The 25,690-nt window shown below is 32.7% G+C and overlaps 1 protein-coding gene and 2 long non-coding RNA genes across 4 annotated transcripts in view; 1 reads left to right on the forward strand and 2 right to left on the reverse strand.

Annotated features, from left to right (window-relative positions):
* Positions 1-2,435: 2,435 nt before the first annotated feature.
* Positions 2,436-25,690, reverse strand: part of LOC123655706 (RNA-binding protein 24-B-like) — a 33,298-nt gene continuing 10,043 nt past the window's right edge. The window contains exons 2-5 of one of the 2 annotated variants that reach the window (XM_045591470.1): positions 24,544-24,670; positions 10,564-10,633; positions 7,376-7,611; positions 2,436-5,292 (exon numbers count right to left, since the gene is read on the reverse strand). In XM_045591470.1, coding sequence (XP_045447426.1) covers positions 5,162-5,292; positions 7,376-7,611; positions 10,564-10,633; positions 24,544-24,670 — 564 coding nt within the window. In that variant the 3' untranslated portion in view covers positions 2,436-5,161. Of the gene's footprint in view, positions 5,296-7,375; positions 7,612-10,563; positions 10,634-24,543; positions 24,671-25,690 lie in introns of both variants that reach the window. The other variant, XM_045591462.1, reaches the window with a different exon arrangement.
* LOC123655858 lies at positions 13,478-14,170 on the forward strand. The gene is made up of 2 exons (XR_006743458.1): positions 13,478-13,542; positions 13,889-14,170. It is a non-coding gene; the product is annotated as an uncharacterized LOC123655858 (long non-coding RNA).
* LOC123655853 lies at positions 14,742-15,695 on the reverse strand. Its single transcript, XR_006743457.1, has 2 exons — positions 15,612-15,695; positions 14,742-15,011 (listed from the first exon to the last, which is right to left on the reverse strand). It is a non-coding gene; the product is annotated as an uncharacterized LOC123655853 (long non-coding RNA).

A 25,690-nucleotide genomic window follows, 5' to 3' on the forward strand; every position in this document is an offset into this window, starting at 1 on the left:
TGCGTCACTTGACACTGACACATTTTTTAAATTACATTCCCTTACAGAGGACACGAAGGTGTTATACGGTGCAGCTTACAATTAGTCTCTTGAATTTTCTATTTATCTTCTTTAAATTTAATTTATAATTGTATGGCTTTTAGTTATGATTTTTATTGATTACAATAGTAAGTTACAATAATACAATCTAATAGATTTGTTTTGAAATTTCGAAATTGATTAATAAATATTTTTGTTTGAAATTATATTATATCGTTTGTATATAAGACCTATATTGGTCTACAGACCTATATTGTTAAAATTTAATCATAAAAATGTTTTGAATATTACAATGATTCAACTATACATGTATTTCAACAAATTGATTAAGAGTAAACAATAACTTTTTATATTTCCACATTAAAATTTTGTAAAATTTTAACACCTAGCCCTTGTATTTATGAAAAAACATATACCTACAAAAAAAGAAAAGTTATCATCGGCCTCTTTTGCACGCCGGTCGATCTAAGAAGAATAATAATGAGTCTAAACATGCCTTAGTGATACCATATGAATATTTTTACACCTATTTATCTACCTCTCGCACAAGTTAAAGAGTACATTACTAATCAAAAAAATAAAATAAAAATGAGGGCTATTAGCCTTTTGTTACTTCAAAGCGGTTAAATTTACTTTTCAAAAAGTAATTAAAATTATGTGGTGTTATGGGACACCAGGTAGAAACGAAGTTCCTTCGGATAGTGTAGAAGCAACACAATTTGAAAAAAAATTGTTTAATTTTATATATCGACGCTAGAAAGCGAACAGATAGTAATCCACAAAAGTACAATTGTTCACCAGAGCCGAAAAACTTTATGTTTTTTTTTAATTTTAATCATAACTTGCGTATTTATGGACCTAGAGTTGCCATTTTTTGACACTATATTTATGATTTTTTGCTAAATAGCTTATCTTAAATGGATTTAACCTAAAGTTTATTTAAAATAATATTTTGTGGGTTACGACATTTGACAATATATTTTACAATCCATTAAAACGTAGTAACTGAAGTAAGTAAACCTATGGAACGACGAAAATCGCACTTTTTTTTGGAAAGCAAAAAGTTGGTAACCATCATTACTTTAGGTAACATCACATATAAAAACCTCATAATAATGAACAATGTTTGATATTTTGTAATCAGTATGTAGTAACTACCATTTTTTTGCATAATCCGAAAAATCTAATTGTAGTAAAGGTAAATCAATTGAACTGAGGTTGCTAAACAGCCTGCAGTAAGAGTCAAAGAAATAAAACGTATATACTAGAAATAAATGTATTTTTGATATGTTTATTTAAAAAAATCAAAAAGTATTTTTAACCGACTTCCAAAAAAGGAGGAGGTTCTCAATTCGACTGTATTTTTTTTTTAGTGTATGTTCCTTCAGAACTTTTGACTGAGTGGACCTATTTCGACAAATTTATTTTTAATCGATAGATGGTGTGTGTCATTTGGTCCCATTTAAATTTATTTGAGATCTTAAAACTACTTTTCGAGTTATATCTAATAATGCGTTTTTACTTGACGCTTTTTTCGTCGACCTATGTTGTATTATACCGTATAACTTTTTACTGGATGTACCGATTTTGATAATTCTTTTTTTTTTGGAAAGGAGATATCCCTAGTTTGGCATCATGATAACGAAACTAGGATCTCATGATGGGATTCTAGAGAAATTGAGAGAAACTCTCGAAAATCCGCATAACTTTTTACTGGGTGTACCGATTTTGATAATTTTTAATTTAATCGTAAGCTGATGTTTATCATATGGTCGTATTTAAATTTTATCGAGATCTGATAACTACATTTTGAGTAATCTTTGATAACGCGTAGTTACTTGTATTTTTTCGTCGATCTACGTTGTATTACTTGTCGGTGTAATTGAAGTCGGTTGTTTTTCGTTAGCGAGCAAATAGAATTATGTGATATTTCGGCACTATAAAAACTGCCATTGTTAAGGGTGTACTCAGAGATGTTATAAAAATGCATTTATGTGTGGTTTCATGATTATTATTACGAGTTTAGTAGTAAAAGATTGAAAATATATTTTTTTGTCATAGACAACTAAAATTTTTAAAATAAATTTATCTCTTAAAACTTTCTCCAGATTAATCGTATTATTTTAATCTGATGAAGTTTACCTACTTTACTCAGTAATAATTTCGGTGATCTCATTGATTTTGAAAGACAATTTTACAGTTTGTTTTTAATCTGGACGATCGCCAACTTAACGAGTATTTCCGACCTACTTATTCTTTTCATAAACTAAAATTTTAAATAGCCCCAGACATATTTACACTCTACAAAATGTCACTACATCGAGCAGCTACATGCTATATGCTATGACAATTATTAACTTTATATTTAAAGGAGGATAAAGAAAAAAAACACAAAATTATACCTTATAAAATTATTTTTCATTTTAGATTATCCTAAATTAAGTACATTATAGTATAATTTTAAATTAATCATAACAATTATTAGGTATTTTATTTTATTATGAATTCACATTTTATATAAGTTATACATAAATAAATTGTGCTTATATTACTTTGAATGAAATGCACTTATGGACTGTTCGGCTCGTTTTAGCTCATATTCCATACATCTGATTTTATGATATGTCATAACATGGTCAGTATATAGTTCTTTGTTTAGTTAATGATCTATACAATAGATTAAAATATTTTAAGGCAAGATGGCCACGTATATGGCTAACATGGTTCATGTTTTTGGTACACGTCTAATATTATACTCTACTTATAATTAATGTGTGTATAATTCAATATATTGGACCGAACCGTGGTTTTAACTCAGACTGCCGCGATAAGAGATTCGATCCGTTCGATAAATATTCAACAATTTTTATTACTCTTCCACATAATAAATAGTTATCAACATGTAGATTTACAAATATCAACAAAATAAATTACGAATAACAGTATATTATAATAATTAAAATTAACTTATCATCTACATATTTTCTGTGATTCTTCTATCTCTAGTGCCCTTAACTTGCTTGTACTACGACGATGGCCGTTACTATTTTAATTATTTCTTTGTAACAAAGTTTTGTACAACCGAAATACCCTTTTTTCTAATAAGTTTTAAAGATCTTTAAATACTTATAATTGTTATTTGAATAAAATTAATAAAATAACGGCCAGCGGAAGTCAAAACTCATTATAATTAATATTATATGGACTAGTAATTGGTTTATTCTAACTAATAAGTACCCTATACCGCTTTGGAGAACAAAGTAATTTTACGAGGGCCTATATTAGTGTGATTTACATCGATATTAAAGTAAATGACTTACATTAATTAATACATAAGCCCTTTATTGCTCTCCTCTAACCTTAAGCTAAACCAAGTCCATCTTAGGACGTATTGAGCAATATGGACGCGTAATACAGACACAATATAAGCTAAATTACTGTAACATTGTAACCTTTCCCTATTACAATATATTTATCTAGAATTTTTTTGTTTACGTTAATGGCTTTCTTGAAACCAAGCCAGATTTGTAAGATTTAGTGACATTCGTATTTACTCAGCCATTTTTATATATGTTTATCGGTTTATATAATTAAACAATATATGAACGATTTTAAGAGAAACTGAAATAATATAATGACAAATATGTTTTCCATTAAAGAATCATACATTTTTACTTGCATAGTTTTAAGTAGTTATCATTGTAATAGTTTTTTATCTACAAACGGTACCAAACACTCATCATCGTTCCATCACAATATGTTCGGCGATTTCTCAAAATCATTAGTAATAATCATTAATAATATATAGGTCCTTTTTTTTAAAAAATCAATAGAAAGGAAGGTATTCGGAAGAAAAATATATTCTTAAATTCTGTAGCAAAAAGGACAAACGATAAAACTCTGGAAAGCATTTTCTAATCTTTCGTTTTTTTTTTTTCGCTTAACAATGACATTTACCATGATTATTGTCATTTGACAGCTCTTTGCTTTTATCTATATTTAATGAAAAGTATAGTTTAATACAAACGTATAAATTATGTACCTAATAATAGATTTAAAAATATGCTATAGGTAAAAAAATATGGTTTGTTTTTAGGAAGCTAAAAATGAGGCAAGAAATATTACCGTAGCTACGTATTAACTATTACTACGCATATAAAGAAACTTACTGTAAATGACTACTTTCTTTTCATTTCAAATTACCTAAAATAAATAATCATCGAGTTAGAAGATTACTTATTTAAAGTTTTTAAAGACGTCACAATACGTGTTTTCTTGCTAGTTGTGACCGGTAGCGGTAACCATACAAACTTTACAGTCCAGACTTATTTTCACTTTGTAACTATTAAGGACGCGTAGTAGGGCCAGTAACTTTAGAGTTACAGAACAATCCAAAATGACAAAATGGGTTGCTCAAGTCGAGATTAATTTACATTAACTGTTGTTAAGTTAATTATTAATAACCATTGTTTCTAATTATTGTGCTTATCTGGTGACTTATCTGTTACTAACAATTCACTAAGTGAAAACAAGAACATGGTTGAATGTTTGATTAATAACTGCTCTTTTGTGTCCACAAAAGAATTGGCGTGATTAAAGTAAAAACTCTATTTGCCTCACTTTTGTGCCCGCCGGTCGATTCTAATTTGAAAAACGCATATTGATTGTCTCATTTTACATTCACCTCATGAGTTAGATCCAAATAGTTCCTTTATTTGCTATAGTTTGATTTATTTTACCTAACGTACTTTTACGAAACGTACTTTTATAAATTTTCTTATTTGATTATTTCCTAAATCTTTCACCGAAGTTCTGGCATATCTAAGTACCCTCATAATGTCTTATAACTAGTTGAAAAGCTTATAGCTTTGGTCATTTTTAATATATATTTGGTTGAAACAAATCGTATTTTGATGTGATATGATACTGCTTGTTTTCGTTTATTTATTGCGGTAAGGAAACCACATTTCCACCTACTGGACGACAGGATTTCACTAAATTTCAATACTGACTCTATCTCATCACATTTAAGATACCGCATTTTTGGTAATGGCTTTAGGTTTAAAGTTGTTTTAAAATATTATTGGTACCATCACTTGCAGCCATAGTTTAGGTTAATGCACTATTGCATACGAGCTTCTTGGAGTTGTGGTGGGTACGGAAGCGGTGGAAGCAGTGGCGCTTGCACTCCGCCTCCGGGCAGGGCGTAATAAGGTGAAACGTAACCGGCTCCGCTGGCCGCTGCGGCAGCTGCTACTGAAATCAATTGAAACATCTTACTTACGGTGATGTAATAATGATTTTTCGGCAAATAAAAAAGCGAATTTTGTCAAGAGTATGTATAAATTTTTGATATTTTTGTTTTTAACCGACTTCCAAAAAAGGAGGAGGTTCTCAATTCGACTGTATTTTTTTTTTTTTTTTTTTTTTTTTTTTTTTTTTTTTTTATGTATGTTACATCAGAACTTTTGACCAGGTAGACCGATTTCGACAAATTTTGTTTTAATCGAAAGGTGGTGTGTGCCGATTGGTCCCATTTAAATTTATTTGAGATCTAACAACTACTTTTTGAATTATATCTAATAATGCGTTTTTACTTGACGCTTTTTTCGTCGACCTACGTTGTATTATACCACATAACTTTCTACTGGGTGTACCGATTTTGATAATTCTTTTTTTGTTAGAAAGGGGATATCCCTAGTTTGGTACCATGATAAGGAAACCAGGATCTGATGATGGGATCCCAGAGAAATCGAGAGAAACTCTTGAAAATCCGCAATAACTTTTTACTGGGTGTATCGATTTTGATAATTTTTACTTTAATCGAAAGCTGATGTTTATCATGTGGTCACATATAAATTTTATCGAGATATGATAACTACTTTTTGATTAATCTTTGATAACGCGTATTTACTTGACATTATTTTCGTCACCCTACGTTGTATTATACGTTATATCTTTTTACTGGGTGCACTGATTTTGATCTTTTTTGTATAAATCAAAAGCTAATACTTGTCATGTCGTCCGTTTTAAATATGATTGAGATATAATGAGCAATTTTTGAGTAATCTTTGATGACACGTATTTACATGACGATGTTAAGACGACTGTGGTCATGTTCAATACTTTGCCACAACGCCATCTATCAAAATGTAATGAAATTACTTCGTTCACTATCGATCAAATTACAATATTCCACTAGAGTAGAGAGTAGCAGTTTATTCGTTATAAATATATTTGAGCTTTTAATTTTTGAGTTATCGCTAATACTGGGTATTTACTTGGCTATTTTACGTCGACCAACGTTTTATTAACCTCATTACTATTTTACTGGGTGGACCGATATCGATGATTCTTTTTTTAATCGATAGGTGGTGCTTGTCATGTCATTTAAATATAATTGAGATTTGACTCGAACTTTTTGAGCTATATCTGATATGGCGTATTTACTTGACTGTTTTTGGAGTTTTCTCCTTAAGAATCGATTTTCATTTATGGCCCCGGAATGAAAAAATTGAACAGTAAAATCTACTGAACGAATGACCTTGTTAGAGATGGCGTTCAGACGTTTTCTAATAACGCAATTAGGTTCCGATAGATGGCGTTATTGCATTCATTTATTTACAATTTGATATAGTAATAATATATTTCTTAGACTAGTAAGCCTTTTTGTGCCTATTTAGACAGTTGATCTGAAGGGGTAAACTCCAGTTGTGCATCGGAGCTGTGTGAAAACATGAACATTACATATTTTTAATAAAAAAGACATAAACCGTAATTCAATATAAATCCGCTTCAACTAAAAAACCCGCCGTAATAAGCGATGTCAGCGCTTCGCGCGAATCGACGACGGGCCTTTTATGAAATTTCTGCCTACAATCGCTAACAAAATGTTAGAAATAACAGTAGAACATTATATAATTCTACAATTTTATAATGTCGCGTTATATGGAATACGAACAAAGTATTACTATTTTTCGTCGATCTACGTTGTATTACTCTTCGATGTAATTGAAGTCGGTTTTTTTTTCGTTTGCGAGCAAACACAATTATTATACTACTAGGTTCAAACAAGCATACGACGCACCTGATGGTAAGATAACGGTAGCTTATAGACCTCTGCAACCCAGAAGCTTCACAAGCGCAATGCTGATCCTACTTCCAATCCCCCGGAAGCTCTGGTTACCTTACTCACCACAGGAACACAACATTGCTTGAAAGCAGTATTCTTAGCGGTGACCTTGTGTAAAGTCAAGGTATTTCCCCAGTCGGACCGCTCCAGGTTTTGGATATATGTCATATAAACCTATATGAATATTGTAACAAAATCACTAACCTGCAGCGGTTGCATAGGGATCGAATCCAGCTGCTGCATATTGCTGTTGGTAAGCGGCCGCCCCTTGGGCCGCAGCCGCCTGGTACTCATACAGGTGGTTGGCGGCAGCTACAGCAGCCGCGTGCTGCAACTGCGGCAACTGAACAAGTCCACCAGCTCCAGTGCCCACGCTCGCTCCTACTCCGCTCATCGTCCCCATATAACTAGGAGCACCGTACACGTATCCCGGGGATAACCTGCCAATTATCGTCATCCATTACTCAAAATCATCACGAACGAGCAAACAGGCTTCAGACGTCGAGAGCTATCGACACTCTTCAAACGTCTTCAACCTGACCCCGCGATGACCTCTCACGACGCTCCATAGAAGCGATCGTTTCGTGAGGAACCATCGATTTGCAAAATGAACACGTTCCAAAACTGTCATCACACGCTATAAGTACCTAGCCCCATTTGCAACCTTGACTGGTACGAGCATCTAGTCTTGTTATGTTAGTAGACATCGATAAACGGTTATATATTATGTAAGTATGCGATACATAAAAGTTGTCGCGGTCGAACCGCCGCCGTGCGTCATTGGCCGGAAAGTTAAAAAAAACTGTTAAAAATGTGCTAGCGATATCAACTCCGTCCGAACGAAAATAGCCGTATATCTCGAATGTTTTACTTATATTTTAAAACGCGATGAAAATTTTATATTCTCAGCTAAGGTTTCTGTCATTTATATATGCCATGAAAAAGTTTTCTACTTATAGGAATGATTACTTATATATATAGATATATATATACAATACATATAATACATATTAGGCATATATATATATATATATATATATATATATATATATATATATATATATATATATGCCTAATATGTATTATTAAATTATTTTAATCCTCATATAATGTATGGTGACAGTTTTCCATATTTTAATAATGTTGTTGCTAAAAGGAAACTAATCTTTATACGAAATGCATACTTATTTACTAAAGGAAAACGAAAAAATCACAAAATGTAAAGGAAATGCCGAATCCGCTTATTTCCCACTACACAAGAACAGCGGGCGGTCAAGTCTGTTCAAGAGCGCTTGTCGTAAGCTGCGTCAGCGTTTACAAAGGGTTCTTGGCAGATACTACGATACTTAGTTCACATTTATAGAACGTTTGTCTTTTTCCAACATTATACACGTCAATAGAGACGGATTGATGGATGATCGAAATTTATAGCGGGGTTGATTATCTTGGTAGAGGACTGAAGAGATACGCGCATGCGTCATGCACGCCCGACTCTAGGCTCCGCCCGCCTAAACCGCCCACCTGTGGTATACTATATTACTCGTAAGTGCAATACCTACTCTGTATCAAATTACATAGTCTATAAATCACGAGACAGATGCTACTAAGGTTAAAATTTAATTTGATGTCTAGGAACAACAAAAAAAAACTTATTATAAGTACAAAGAAAAACACGCGTAAAGAGCAATATAAAACTGGCGAAACGTCACACAAGCTGTCACATCTACAGTTACAATCAGAAACTAAATTTTATTCACTCCTAATTATCTGTTAGACTCCTACTTTAACTTTTAAATGAAAGTCATTACTTACATGCACACCTAAGACTATTAGTCGAACCACGAGGATAGTTAAATCAATCCAATATATAAAAACGAAGCCAAGGACAATATTGTTATCTTCACTTTTTACAAAATTGATGTTCAGAATGGATGATGTGTATTGGTGTAGTCAATTAATTGTTTTTACATTAGGCAATATGTCAAAAGGGTTTATCGTTTGTGGTGGCTTGGGTCACCGTGACAGCCTTATCTTGAAACAACTTAATTTATCATTATGTTTCTATTGGTAAAAATCGAATACTGGTATATTTGACACGGCGGCGGAGAAACACTGAGAAAACGCTTTGTTACAAGTACTTGTATTGAGAGCGAAATCTCTTCTGTAAAACATTTGTTCGCGGGTAAATGTAACAGAACATCCCTTCTGAAGAACCATTAACATTACGACGAACTAGAAGCCCATGGCTCTGCCTCTATAATAATTTATAATAATTCTACACTGTTTTGAATGTGATCATTCATGCCACTTTGACAATTCGCTAGTGCTTTTAAGGATGATCTTCGGAATGCAAATGGTTCTGTCAACTCGTGACCCGCTGAATTATTTTATCTTCGAATATAAAATTTCATATATCTTTAGTATTCTCGCGATAAATATTTTCTAATTCAAGATTATAACTTTTTATTTTTTTTAATCCAATAAATATAGTTACATTTAGTGTGGTCGATATTTTAGTAGAAATTTAATGTAATAAGCGTGGTTATAATAATTAATAAAAATATTTAACCCGCGCGCCACAGGCTACAAGGGAAATTCGGTTACTTAGTTCTTAGTAAGTGTATTAAACGAAATCCACCACCAACAAAACTCAATTCAAATCAACAAAATCTTACACGAACACGGCATAAAACATAAAATTAAAGAAAACATTGAGTGTCGAGAACGATGCGAATAGTGACGGCGGTGGGCGGCGCCCGCGCGACATGACCGCCGGCGCCGCCCATGCAACGATATAGCTTCAAAACGTAAACATTTAAAACCCAATTGACTAATTCACACCCAAAACGAAAAATCCACTCTCACGCTCACGCTTGCCATATAGATACCTATGTGAAAATGTTTGATTATTTAGTCTAGGTGTGGTCCGCCGGCCGCCACGCCGCTAGCAGTCCGGAGACGCCGCTCTCCTCATCTACCGAGACAAAAGTCAGCTCAGCTTATTGTACTGACGCTGTAAAACTACCATTCATTCTTTACTTACCTATTTGCCTAGTTTCTAGAACTCTCAGAATTATAAAACATGAATTATTCCAATGCAACGTGATGTTTAATTATAAACTTTACGAAGTTTATAAACTATTAACTTTTTAGAAAAAAAATGTACGCATTTATATAAGTATCTTCTCTGCGTCGTATTAGTTAGGTAGAGTCAAACGAGTTAAAAAACCTATCAGTAGACCTATCAGTAGATTATGTCTGATTTTTGTCTCGTGAGATGTATTTGAAGCGGCATGCGGCGCCGCTTGTGCTGGCAAATATCGAAGTGTTGAACCATAGAACATTGATGCAATACAGATGCGTTAAAGGTGACAGGGGCAATCTAAACTTACCCATAATGCGCTGGCAGAACTGTAGGATAGCCGGCACGAACTCCCGCCGCGGCCGCAGCTAACCCAAATCCTGCAACAAAAATTTTCACTAATGAGTTTGACTTCCTCGAGCTCGACTTTAAAAGTATGTCATTGGAAAAATATCATCTATCATCAGACCCTCTCAAAATGTGCTATTTTCATTCCCACTTAACGGAAGTGGCTAGAGAGGACTTGAAACTAAAATATATACGATTGGACTACATCCAAATGACACAAGAGTCAACTTAGCGCAGGCGACTACAGAAATGTTAATTTCTTTTTATTGCATTGTTAAGCCGAGGCGGCGTCTATTTCGGTCGCTAGCCATCCGCCTGGGCTTCGGCGTCCAGGAGCACGACTCTTGACAAGACGGCACCCGCTATAATTGGCTTATACATCGTTACCATCAAGACACTTAACGTGAATGTCTAACAACGGATCACCGACTGAAGTCCACTTCACAAGACGAATTTTGAACGAGTTATGCAAATGATAGTTAGGAAGTGTATAATTTTGAAGTCCGTATTTGATATTTAATAACAAATCGATGATGAACGTCTAACAATCATAGAAGCGTGACTTATGTCCGGTTTGTTGTTATGGTGAAATTTCCCCTGCTATTACAACGAGTCGCGTCCGGAGTGGCCCCGGATGAAGTCGCGGTTCAGCTGCTTTGATAATGTTTGACCTTCATATATTGAAATAGCAAATTTACTAATAATATTCTCAATAAAATACAATTTCATATTATTAAAATTACAAAATTGCTTTGATACATATCTGTTTTGGTTTTTTATTTTGTAGCCTTTGAATGATTTTTTTCATATACCTAATTGAAATGAAATTACTGTTATTTCCGACAAAAAAAAAAAAACTAATACCACTTCCATTTACTTACTTATTTCTTTGCTCGTTATCTATTAAAAAATGAAATTTAAAAATATGATAGTTTAAATAAATTGATAATATATTTCGTTTTAGTAAATTTTTATTTCATGCTAATTTAAATTTATATTTTATTCTTTTCTTGTTTTAATTTTGTTTCTGTAGATAGGATAATTAGAATACTTTATTTATTTATTTTTTTTTCTCCCACCTAAGACGAATTGTTTTTTCTTTCTCTTTATAATAATCATTTCCAATGATGTGTTGAGTTAGTCTATAAGTAAGTGCAAAGTATAATAAAAAATATTATACGGTTAACTTTTTATATTATAAAATCTAAGCTTCCTATATAGTAAAATAAAAATAAGGCTTCCTATATAATTAAATAAAAATAAATCAATCAAATATTTGTTTCAAATTCCGTTTTGAAGATTAACTAGAAGAACTATTAATTTTAATCAAATAAAAAAAGCGTGTATTGAATACATTGAATACAAATTAATATGCGTGACTCTTGCTAAAGAAAAGTACGGTATTAGGTAGGTAGTAAAGTACTTACAAATACTTTTCTTAAGTATCAGATAGTGGCAATCCGGCAGATGACATCAATACAAATTAAATTATAATTTATTAAATCGGTAATTTGCTGCAAAAAAGTATAAGGACCATTTTATGTAGATAATTTTATAATCTACAGTTTTCGTCTAGGCTATATTTTTGATAAAACTGACTGTTTTTGAAATTCAAAATATAAAAATTTTGACCTCTGACCTTAAATAACTTTTTTAGCACACATGGGCTCGGTGGGAACTTTTTGCGCTTTAGTCCTACTGGTGTACTTAAGGTCTCTAGCAAAATTCAGCCCTGTCGGAGTTTTTGTAATTTGAAATGTCTATTTTAATCATGCCACTTACAACAGTACCAAACAATTCTACGATGTATTGATTTTAGTTGTGTTAATTTGACGAAATTATTTCGCCATAGTCATGTGGGATGAAGAACACGCGTTCAGTGCTAAAATTTAAATGGTTTGATGCTCACATCATTCCTTTCACTAAATTTATATTTTTATACGAAATCATTTTTGCGTGATGTAATAGGTATTAAAAAAATATCCTTATATGATGGGTTTATCGTCCTGGATATCCGTAAATAGGTTCCCCTGCGATACAAAAAAAAGAAAGTAAGAAAAAGGTATTAAAAACATAATTATACAAAAGTAGCTCAATATTTTGTGAACAGAGTTATAATATTACGTAGAGGAAAGTAGCATCAAATATAATACTGAATTCATATAACACATAATAAGTTGTTTTAATTATGGGACTAGAAGTATTAAAAGAAAAGAGTCGCTTCATATTATCAAAGTATTATGATAAGCTTTAAAGCTTAGTAAACTAAATGACTATAGATTATGATTACAGGTTTAACTTAGAATTATAAGATCAAAAATTATAAAGTTGCATAAATACGAATCAGTACATACATACTAAAAACTATGTATTATTATTTTACTTATCAAATTATTAATAAAATTTTGTCTTCATATTTCGTGAAATCATACATAATTTTAAAAGAATATTGTAGACATAGTTTTACAAGAATGATAAACTATAGCAAAGTCATAACGTTGACTATTTGAGGTTATTTTAAAATAATATTCAATTGGAGTCTACGTGACACGAATTGAAGACAAGCCAACGATATCGATACTAGTTACCCTTAAAAATGAAAGGGTTGGTGGCGTGTTCCAAGAGCGCGTGATGTGCCGCCGCAATTCGATCGATGCCATGCCATTTGACGGCCGAGGTCGAACCACTGTCCACCATAAGCCTTATCTGATTCACTTTTTTTCAGTCTATATCATTGTGACACGGCCTAAATGCGATGCTCTTTTTGTTGACCGCATGTGACCTAGTTAGGCTTCACCTGTAATCGATTATTGGCACCACAATAGTTTTTTAAAACAACTTCGACGCGATAAATATAACACGATCTAGTCGTGGCCGTATGACGCAGATTTCCACGTACGTTAGTCATGGTCTCTCCTGAAAAACGGCCGAACACGTCCCGGTAAAGTAAATACGCTTTGTTTTAATGTTTTTACTTGGTTTCAGGAGTTCGAAGCACGGGTCGACGAACTGCAAAGCCGACACCGAAGCTTAACGACGCTTGTAAGGATTCTACGGAAATACGATTTTAGACTCGTGCGGCACTGGTGGAGCAGACTTGGTTATATGCCTTATTCATTATTTATACCTATTCGCCTTTTTAAGTAATGTGTAATTAATAGTTCTATATCTACATTTAATGAATGAAATATTAAAAGAGTTATAACAATACACTATAAACACATTTTAGTATAGAAGCATTTCTGATATGACTGTGTGCAATCGTTAAAGCCTGTTTACGATTTCAGGTTTATGCAAACATCCCAGATAATCCAAGACTCACAACTAAACTGCGTTGCCGCGTGTACCGAAAAAGCAAGAGTTAATACAATGTAGCATCAATATGTCGTGCAAGTTTACTAGCACAAGAATAGACGAAGACCAGTCGTGGCCTAGTTTTGTGTGTCCAAACTGAAATGTTAACGCATGCGACAGCGTGTTCGGACTTCGGTGGCCTACCTTTGATCTGATCAATTTATATCTCACACTTTATGCCATCTACTTTATCTAAAAATTTATAGCATTCAAAAGAAACTTTTAATTATGTCCCCTTAACTCGTCAGTACCCGGGACAATTATTTTTGGAAAACACGTGCACGGTCTTAGACAAGTTAGTCACCGTCTAAGTTCAAAACATATTGGTGGATATGGTTAGTCATATTACGTACCTATCGTTATCTACATAAATATAATTTTGTGAACTGTTACGCCACTGAAAAATTTTCTTTCTTATTCGCTTAGAACAAGGACTTTTGCTTTATATGCTCAAAAGAAAAGTTGATCAGAAAATATGTGGTTTTGGCGCGTCGCCAGCGTCGTTGTCGCGGCTGAGGCGGCGGCGACGTTCCCAAAACTGCGTATATTTAGACAAAATAAAGAGCCAGCCGAAGACAAAACGAGACGCAACTCTTGTTTTATAAATAACCGCGTCGTTCGCCGGACGGAGTGCCTCGCTCAACCAACCTCTGCTCGCCAGCTGTTGTCCATAAATAATAATTAAGACACGAAGAAAGCTACGTGTTTCTTGTGGAACTTCTGAAGAACTAAAGAATTCAATAGGTACCTATATGATAATTGGAACTTCGAAAGAAAACTGAAAAACACATTTTACTAACTAATATATTCTTATAACATGACTAAGCATAAAAAATTGTTTTCGACATTACGTCACGAAAGGAACTTTAAACAGGTAAACACGTCGAGTGTCGGCTTAATCGTCAGACTTAAACGGTTTATAATCAATGCGCCATGGTGGAAAGGTAATCTGCAATGGAGGTGGATTATAGGGCTTCGTTGCGGATGTCGCCTCTAGGGATCGCGTTTCATGGTGCGAAGGGCGGAACTGCTGCACTCAAGCCTATGCTAACAACACTAGAACAATAGGTGCAGCATGAACTTCCCTTTCCGTTGAAAACCTCATTGACACCCTTAGTGTTCACTATATTACTACAGAAAATGTTTAGTTTTCTATGTATTTATATTTGAGAAAAAAAAATAATATCAAATTACATAGTAGATTACAGTAACAATATTCTTCGTTTTTGTTGTGTATACTATATATATATATATATATATGATATATAGTACTGTATACAATATATTATTTTTTTTATTCGCAACAAAAATGGCGTTAAGTCATGTGTTTTGGCCATAGTCACCAAGCTAGGCAGGCAGGTTGCTAACCGCAGAGCTGGCTTTGTCGCACCGAAGACGCTGCTGCCTATCTTCGGCCTGTGTATTTCAAATCCAGCAGTTGGATGGTTATCCCGCCATCAGTCGGCTATTTAGGTTCCAAGGTGGTTGTGGAACTATGTTATATCTTAGTCGCCTTTTACGACACTCACGGGAAGAGAGGGGGTGGATATATTCTTTACTGCCGTAGCCACAGAGCACAATTTATTTACTCTATCTCAATTAGAAAAAAATAAAAGAATCTAAATTAGGTATTTGCGCTTTAATCAGTGTGAGCACCTTGTCTATCGTCGATTCCATCTAATGGGACACATGCCATACGTCCGCAATACAAGGAAGATACTATTATGTACTTGGAACGCGTTCAAAAACTCAGATGTTATTAGTTCAGCGACGTCGTCTTATGTTTTATCTGTTTTTTATTAAATTGACGACATTAATTCCGTCGCTAAATAATTAGGTTTTTTATCTGTGAACGGCGAAGTCAAAAAAGGTATTGAGTAAGAGGGCGTTTACCTCATGTGAATGAGGTATTTATATTTATTTCCAATTGTAATTTATTTAGCTATAGAATTTTAAAACAACACTGTTTTATCATAAACCGTGAAAATGTATGTGTATCAATATAATTAAATCATAATTGTTATTATCAGTTTTAGTTTATTGAATAAAGTCAATAAAAGTTATTTTTTTACAGTAAAGTAAACATATCAAACGTATGTACATATATATAACTGTATATAAGACTTCAATATGAATGTAAGTAATAAGATGGGTAGAACTTATAATGTAATTGGAAAAGACGTTGTTATCGTTCGTTAATATTAGGTACATATTTGTTTTTATATCTGTATTTGTTTTGGTCCCTTTTAAGAATTAAGTCATTAAATTAAAATTTTAACCTTTTAAACAGTCTCACGTGTTATGTGAGCGTTTTATAATACCATTAAATTCTTTACAGCCAAAATCACATTCAAGCTGTGACAATATGGTGTCGGTCGTAATAACAGTAATTGCATGTTTCCGTTCTCTACTATAAAATAAGTAATGATTACAGTAAAGTCAGATACGATCACGTGGTCGCGTGGTCGTTCGGCTAAGCTAACAGACTATTATGGCTTCGCTTCAATTATAGTGGACACGCTGTGCTATCGATCTGTTTCAAAATGGTTTCAAATGGTGTTATTAAAACTTTTGTTTTGAATTCAGAATCTCGCAACAATTATTAATTGTCAAACGAAATCATATAATGAACGTAAAATTCAAGGTTCATTGTACCTTGAAAATTAGACAAATAAGAATTGTTCGCATTCGTATCGATCGTGATGGCCGGCAACCGGCGCGTGCGGACTCATCGGTGCATTCGACGCTTGTATCCTAAACCCGAATTAAAAATAGTGGGCTGACAGTTAGTCGGAAGGCGGGGAGACGCGCGGTACATGCATAAGTAATGCACCGGCGAAGGGCGAGCGGCGCACGCGATCCGCAATGCCAAACACAGGGCTAACCCCTCTGCAAACATCTAACAAACTGAACTCTTCATTAATCAATGATGACTTGCATACTTCACTAACACATTATATCGCACTTTTTCCTGTACCTCGAACAAAGTATTTAAAATTTCTTCGTACTATAAATAAAGTAAAGACGTCAGTGATTAAGATAGGACGCTAGAGACGCATATTTCAAAGGCAATTTCGATAATTTCTTAGATAGGCGTTAATCGATTTTTTTCGGTGCGCAAGTAACTTAATAATTCATCGTGTCGTCCGTCTGTTTGGACAAGTGCCTCGTTTGGCCCTCATCAACACTCCCATATAATAAAACATTAACAATGTTTTCATATTCGACGTCAGCGCCGCTGAAATCACCCGTGGTTGTAGATATAACGTATTTAGAAACTAGGTTACAATATTTAGTAGCGGAACAGTAAAATCGTATAAACAATATAACGCACGGTGACGTGAAATTATTTTCACATTCTGTAATATACGAGCACAGCGCTGTGGGGTTAAAGCACCTAATCAAACACGAAACAGACAATTGAATTTACGACAGCATTCCACAGAAAAATATAAACGCGCAATATAAAGCGATTTTATACATTTGTTTTACTAGCAAAATTAACAAAAACATTTATCCCATAAAATGTTTAGCTGTAATGAAGACAAAACGGTCTGTTTTTGTAGATTTAATTCAAGCTAGATTAAGAATTACGATTAAAACGAATTCATATCGTAAGACTATTACGATTAATGCTTATTTATTTTGGCGTTAAACCAGATTGGTGTGTGTTGAAGACAGATAGATGCGAGTTTACGTATCTATCGATAAATAGATTTCTATGAAAAATTAAAAAAGTTAAGTGAAGATTTTAACGATAAAGTAGTAAAATTATTACAAAAACATTTTGTTGTTGTTCCTTATTCATTTTCACGGTGTCCCTGCATATATTAATTTTAAGTCTCAAACATTTAATTTCGAATGTTACAAGTATTTTATTTCACATGATATTTAAATTGCAAATTAAACAAAAACTGTTCAGGTAAAAAATCGCAAGTAACACGTTACTCGTCAAAGCCGGATGAGATTATTAGTCGTCCAACGGTTAGAACCAGTTACTTGCATTAAATATCTTTTTAGAAACCAGATCTATAACGGACATCTCTTGTATAAGAGTCTTTTGTAATACCTAATACGACAGACAAACGCGTTAGGTCCCAAAAAGTAACCCTAGGGTGGGAACAAGTTCCTCTCGAGTACGCTGAAAGCAGTATTTTAATTATCAAGCGTTTCATATTGTAAGCATAAACACATTGTTAATAATTGTCGTCATCCTAAGATCTCACGAAACATAGACTAAACACGGTTTTTGATCGTTTCAGTTTTCGAAGTTTTGTCAACAAACGCAATAACTCGCCTGCAATCTGTTTAATAAACCGTCGTGATTGTGATAACTTTTCTCGTGAAAGGTATTTGGTATCTTTTCTTTACTCTATCGGTTTCCAGACGATTCACATTTTTTTAGTTTTTGTAATTGGTATGTAAGTTTAAAATATTGTATTAAGTATTTGTATTCGGCTCATAAACAAATAACACGACTCAAAATTCAACTGCATGTTGTGACAACAAGATAAAGCATCAGATAAGAATTATTAAGAACACGGTCTTGACAAATTATAGTAACTTGTTTTATAACTTAAAAGAGAAATAACACCAAATTTATTCGCATCTCTACCCTTAAACTATTTGCAATTGTATACTCTGAATCGCTCGCGGCTTTGTTCAATAAAATCGACGAATAACGGACTCAAATTCTCCCAACGTCCTCTGTCCATACCCTAACGTACATTAAGCAGGGGTACAGCACGGTGCATTACAGGGGACGGGCATATGGCAGGACCGGTACGCCACGGCCAGGTGGCCGTCATGCGCGCCCGCACCCATTGTGCTACGCTTCCCCCCTTCTTCCCCCGAGCCCCGCGCTAACGCATGTGGCCGCAAAACGCGAACAATTCGCAGAGTCAGTCAGAACAGTCCGCGAAACATAGCTGTTATGACGCAAGTCCTTTCAGCAATTTTCACACTTCTTTAATCATAGGAATCTGCTGGTGGACCCGGTTTTAAATTAGTTTTGGTAATAAGCCTCGTTAACGTTCGAATTCTCATGATAACCATCAAATCTCTTAAGTATTTAGCGTTTTTATAGGTGCGAAGGTAATTGCTTTGTTAAGAGCAGCCCAATTACGGCGAAGTATTCATTTCTACTATATATACATAGTTTATGGTAGCGATTGTATAATCAGGAAAAAATAAAATAAAACATGGGGGAAAAACGTTGTGAAATGCCAATGCAGTAGCATGCGAGTATTTTTTGTCACTATCTACAAATATCTTGTATCTATCAAATAATTGTGTTGTACATTTTTGGCAAGTTTTTTAATGGGAATATCAAATATCGTTTTGCAGAAAAAATGGTGCAATCCGACACACCAATAAAATGGTCAATTCTTTAAAACTTAAACATTTGAGTTATCTTAAGCCGTCAATAGATAATATTCGTGTCCTATATTCAACTTCAAATCAACAGATAGCGTTAAAAAAACTACTTGGAACTACTGGAGTTGTCAGTAATTCGATTAAGTACACTATCACGAGTCGTTTACAGTAATTTTCTGTTCGTTTTTAATTAGATAGCAGGTATTTCAGGTAATCGTATAGCTGTTATCAAATGTAGGTACAATTACAATTGTATTCAGGAAGTATGTTGTGCATGTCATTGTAGTCAAAGGTAGGTTGACAATTCTTTTGTCTGAATTATGTACTTAATGATTGTATTCGAACAACAAACACGCTTGCAATTCTATTTTCATAGTGTAACAAGATTTGCTTTTAGCTCCGTATTCTACGTTATAGTTTATGGCTGCTGTTATAAATAGTAATAAATTATATTTATAATTGTTTAAAGACTTAAAACAATGAATAAAAATAGTATTCGTGTAAATCCTTTTTATTAAACTTTATAGCTTTTTCAAGTTCATATAGTCATTTACACGATACCAAAACACAAACAAACGATTTTAAAATTTTTGTCTGCCTGTCTGTCTTTCTATTTGTCCGGGCTCATTGGAATATAGAGGATGTTGTCGGGAGTGCAGATATAGGCTACATTTATACAAATACGCCTTAAAAAACTATATTGTTTTTTTATAAAAACGTTTTAAAATATTTGTCTATATGTCTGTACATCTGTCTCTGAAACAGCTAAAATAAGATAAAGGAGCGATATTTATATATACAAATAAATAAAATTGGAATGTCTGTTTGTAATATTTAAATAACCGCTTTTTACTAAATGCTTATGGATATTACACGGTACGTATACTACAATAATATTTTTTACAATTTTTGTCTATCTATCTATCCGTTTGTCTGTCTGTCTGTTTGTTCCTACTACTCTCTGAAACTGCTGGACTGATTTTGACGGGACTTTCACTGGCAGGTAGCTCATATAATAAGGAGTAACTTAGGCTAATTTTATTTTAAAACTTTTATTATTTTATAACTCTGCTAACTGAACAAAAACTTTTTTTTTATATTTAATATCACACAAAAGCAAATTGACAAGTCCACTAATCTAACGGGTACAGAACAGAGTAAAGAAACAGAACGAAACATCTATAAAACCAGACAGTAATTCTAGTAAACTATACAGTTTCAATAAAATAAAGTAGGTAGTAAATATAATAGTGTGGTTAGCAATTGTTGATAATCTTAGATAAAGAACCGTGATAAGATTGATCATTTGCAAATAATATATCTCTATGATCAAGATATGATTTGGTATCACCATTAAAGATAATAATACATCGAGACTGTATGTGATAAAATCAATAAATGCGTTTACTATTTTGCAAGGAAACCGTAATCAAAACTTTATCTATTTAGATTTTAATATTATAACGGAAATCAGCTATCAATCATATATATATATATATATATATATATATATAAAATTCACGTGTCGCGGTGTTGGTAGTTAAACTCCTCCGAAATGGCTGTACCGATTCTCATGAAATTTTGTGTGCATATTGTGTAGGTCTGAGAATCGAACAACGTCTATTTTTAATCCCCCTAAATGTTAAGGGTTGTCCACCCCTAAAAAAATTTTTGATAATTTATTTTATTTTTATTTTATTATGATTTAGCATCAAAAAATACATACAACACTAAATTTTCATAATATATATATGGCAAAACAACGTTTGCTAGGTCAGGTAGTATATACGGCTGGACCAATTTTTATGAAATTTTGTGTGCATATCGGGTAGGAGTGAGAATCGGTCAACATCTATTTTTAATACCTCTAAGTTATAAAAAGAGGGGGGGTTAAGGGGGCTTATAACATATATGGCAATACAACGTTTGCGAGGTCAGCTAATATTTATATACATTGATATTTCCATATTCAAGATTATATTAAAAATTTAAGAAATTATATAGAAAATAAGATTGTTTTTATATATTCTTAAAACAAAAACAAAAAAAAATTGAATGTGTTCATTGTGTCTCATTGTCAGTTACCAGTGTCATCAAAGCAGATTTTGAAACTAAATTTTTTATTTTAAAATTCACAGTAAATTTTTAATAATGTATCATTTTAACCCTGAAATCTACAAACCAACAGTTGGTTCATAAATTGAAGTGTTACCAACATTTCACCACAATTGCAACATTACAAGGGTTGCGTGCAGGTCCAATCAATTAACGAGCCTCCTACAAGCTTCCGGCCCTGAACGTTTAGGGACTTCCGGAGGGGCGGATTGTTCCGCTAATCATGGTGTGAACACGTCACCGGTGTAAAACACTCGAACTTACCATAGAACTGTCAGATTTATATACTCTACTTCATATTATATCATGTAGTAAGTAGTAGTACTATAAATATAGTAATTTAATATAATATAAATAGAGAATCGATTTGTTTGCTTAAAATTAGTAAAACCCCTTATCACTGACATTAAAATCCAAATAAAAATCCAGACATAACAATTAGGGCTTTAAATTATATAATATTAAATTTAGGCTTATAAACAAAGCTATAGCTAACCAGCGTAAAAATATTACTTATTTCTCTAATTAATAACTTCCAAATACTTAAATGATTCTAATAATTCCATCAACGACATAGAAATAATTTCGAAGTATTGTAATAGGCTATAAAATATCATGATATGATTTATAATAGCGGAACAGAAGTCATAAATGTCAACACGATGGTAAGCATGAGGGACGTCCAGTCATTACCATACACGCTAATGGTAAGCTATTATTTTAAATTATGATATTATGTATTGAGCAACGAATTTTTAGTCTATTGATGTCTGAAGGATTGTGACTTTAAAAATAATTTAAAAGTAAATAAATGAGTAGGTTTGATATGAGTGTCTGTTATACATAGTTTTAGTTTTTTGCTTGATAATTATAACTTTACATATACTTTCAATATTAATAATAATAAATAAGCTTCTACAGAAAAAATATGTTTAGCAAAAAATTATTGGCTCTAAATCGCTAAATTATTTATTTATAATTTATAATTTTATTTATCTACTTTTTCAAATTTAAATACGCTTGCAATTTTATAGATTAGTAAAAATCTTTAAAGACAATGGAGAACCGTATCCAAACCCATCGCATAGTATTAAAAAGAAGAAGAAGATATGTAGCAAGGAGTTTATAGCAAATTTACTTCTGATTCTTTTTTTATAAGTATTCTAGTATAGGTATTTCCGACTAGAGATACAAATTAGCAGTTAACCAAATAACAATTAAGAATATATAATTATTTTATTTTCGTTTATTATTAACTGGAGCGATAAGCATTGTACTCGAAGATAAAATATTATCAAACACCTGATAACGATAGATTTTGCAATATTGAATGATATTATTTAATCACATAAATATTGTAAATGCTAAAATTTGTAGGGCAGAATGAATATTTTAATTCAAAAACGACGTGTAACAACTAGGCTTGCTGCAAAATCTAACAATAGTGTGTTCAGACGGCTTGTTTGAATTTGATTTGAATGATGTCCTGTACAATAATATGTTATTTCTGAAACCATATAATTATATGTGTATCTATTACAGTTACAGTATGTTATGATTTGTGAGCTACGAATACTCGTATACAAAAATAATGAATTGGCTTCTTTACTCATGCGTATCAATAAGCATTGAATTTTATTGATGCTGACTAATATGTTTCATACAGTTCCATAGCTTAAGTTTATTATCGTCAAGGTAATCGTTTTACGGACAAATTTTTAAACGTTACTACTTTACTAAAAATACGCATACCTATGAATTGTGAAAAACAACAAAACATGTGTTTGTAAGAAAAAAAGAAAAACTTACACACATACACAATTACACACCCACACACACATACACATATACACACTAACAATTTATGAATAAACTTATAGCTTTGAAATCATTTTAGTCGTTCCAAGCTTATGTACAATGACTCTAGTATCTAGTAAAATAGTGTGCTTGCGTTTACTTTTTGGCATCACTAACCCGTTTTTCTGCTAATGAAAATTTTATTGTTTTGCAATAAAACGGTCAGTCATAATACTAGTCCGAATAATTGCCAAATTGGCAGTTTTCATGGGAAGGTTGGGAGGTACTTAAATAAACTAACTTTGGTCGTATTATCACTTGACCCTGATAACCCAACCTCAAAGGACAATTTTCATTATAATTTTTAGAACTTAATAAGGAATTTATTAAAAATAATGACTTAATTAATATCCCATAAGTAATCATCACGTGTACACCAATGACCCCCACAGAGCGTTGTCACACGCAAAGCGATCGCGTTTTTTCATCGTGAGACGTACGAGCTCTCTTTTGTGAAGTAAACTGTATATTAAAAAAAAGTTTCGTGTGAACATCGGGCAAAAAAAGATCGTTTTACAAATGTTTTGTAACAGTTGAGCCGTGATAAGATCCCGTCGTCGGTTTCGTGATTTCTTTTATCCGAACTAACCCTTCTTAACGGTAAACGTATTCTAATTATCGTACCGTGTTCGAAGACATTGTATGCTCTTCTATATTATACACAACGCCCTTGAAAAAATAATAACCTTTTTATCACGTTTTACGCATCTGATTGCACATGCAATGTAATATTGCACCCAGAGCGTTGCTAATAAGAAAACGCAATTACTAAAAATAGCTATTAAGAAAAATTATAATCGAAATAACATATCCAATACGTATACTTTTTACAAAAATTATACCTATATTACAGAGTTTACTTAAACCTTCGTTCTGTCTCAATTTAATAGAAGATTAAAAATATTAAAAATTTTACAACAGCCAATTTTGTGGTTGATATTTTGTGAGAAGGAATTCACTTCGACACACAATTTTAACTCTACATAGGTAGATTTTCTTATCAAATATGTTAGGACAGATGTAAATTAGAAAATCCTTCAATCAGTCGTCACAAAAATACAATTGAGAAAAGTAAGCATTCAACAATGTGTTCAAAATTGATGTTTTAAGAATTTTTGTGTAAGAAGTAGCCAATGTTATAATTAGGTACTTCCACTATCCACCGACAAAGTTAGTAGTTCTAGCATCAAAGAACAAACATACACACATCCTTTTTTATATAAAATCAGTTAAAACATACCTGGTGCTATGTTTCCTCTGGGCTTTGCTCCTAATATTGCTAGATTGACGTTGGCTTTCCTTCCGTCTATGATAGGGTTGGGATCCTTACACGCTCGCTCCGCTGCCGCTCTATCACCCATTATTACCTGCAAAATTAATTAACATTTACCGTCTTTCTAATGCTAAATTTGTTCTACGACGTATATACCATTATAGTATACCCAACATATAGTCCAGTAGATTATTTAATATTTTAGAACACACATTACGGCATTTTAAAAAATAATTGTGTTTGCCGGCAAACGAAAAAAACCGACTTCAATTACATCGACAAGTAATACAACGTAGGTAGACAAAAAAAAATTAACAAACGCACTACGATATCGATTTCTTTGGGATGCCATTATCAGATCCTGGTTCCCTTATCATGGTACCATCCTTAGTGATATCTCCTTTCCGATAAAAAAGAATCATCAAAATCGGTTCATACACGACAAAGTTATCCACAGACATTGTATGTATGCGAATATATATATGTAAGTATAAGGTCGAATTGAGTAACCCCCTCCTTTTATGAAGTCGGTTAAAAAGTTAATAAAAAGTTTTAATGCTCACGACATTTCAGGCCGATTTCAAACTTTTATTCTTAAGTACCTATTAAATTTTGTGCTATGGCTCGTGTGGTGTTACAAGATATAAGCCGCAAAACATCACGATGCCAACACGTAAAAATCAGTGCACTAACTATAAATGTTTTAAACGTATAAAAACTTATGAGTTGTCTTGTAGTACACTTAATAAAAACTAGTAGTCAACTCAACTCACTTTTTGTTAGCCATATTTATGAGATTTGTATGTTTATTTCCCTTGATATAATAAAATTAATATACTGTGATACTAATTTGTTTCGGAAATTACTGTACCGCTCATTATCCATAACAATAAAGGCATAACATTGTAAAAAAGTACAATATAAAATAAATATAATTTTAAGGATATGATAAAAATCACATTCATGAGCTTTACAATGAAATATTAAATATAAGAACGATTATTGCTAGACAAATTACGTAATTATAATAATAACGATTTATTCAGCTAGTGGTCACAGAAGCTTCGATTCCTGCAAGTGACAAATATTTTATAGGTCATACAGATATATTTAT

The sequence above is a fragment of the Melitaea cinxia genome, chromosome 1 (assembly GCF_905220565.1).
Source record: "Melitaea cinxia chromosome 1, ilMelCinx1.1, whole genome shotgun sequence".
NCBI classification, from domain to species: Eukaryota; Metazoa; Arthropoda; class Insecta; order Lepidoptera; family Nymphalidae; genus Melitaea; species Melitaea cinxia.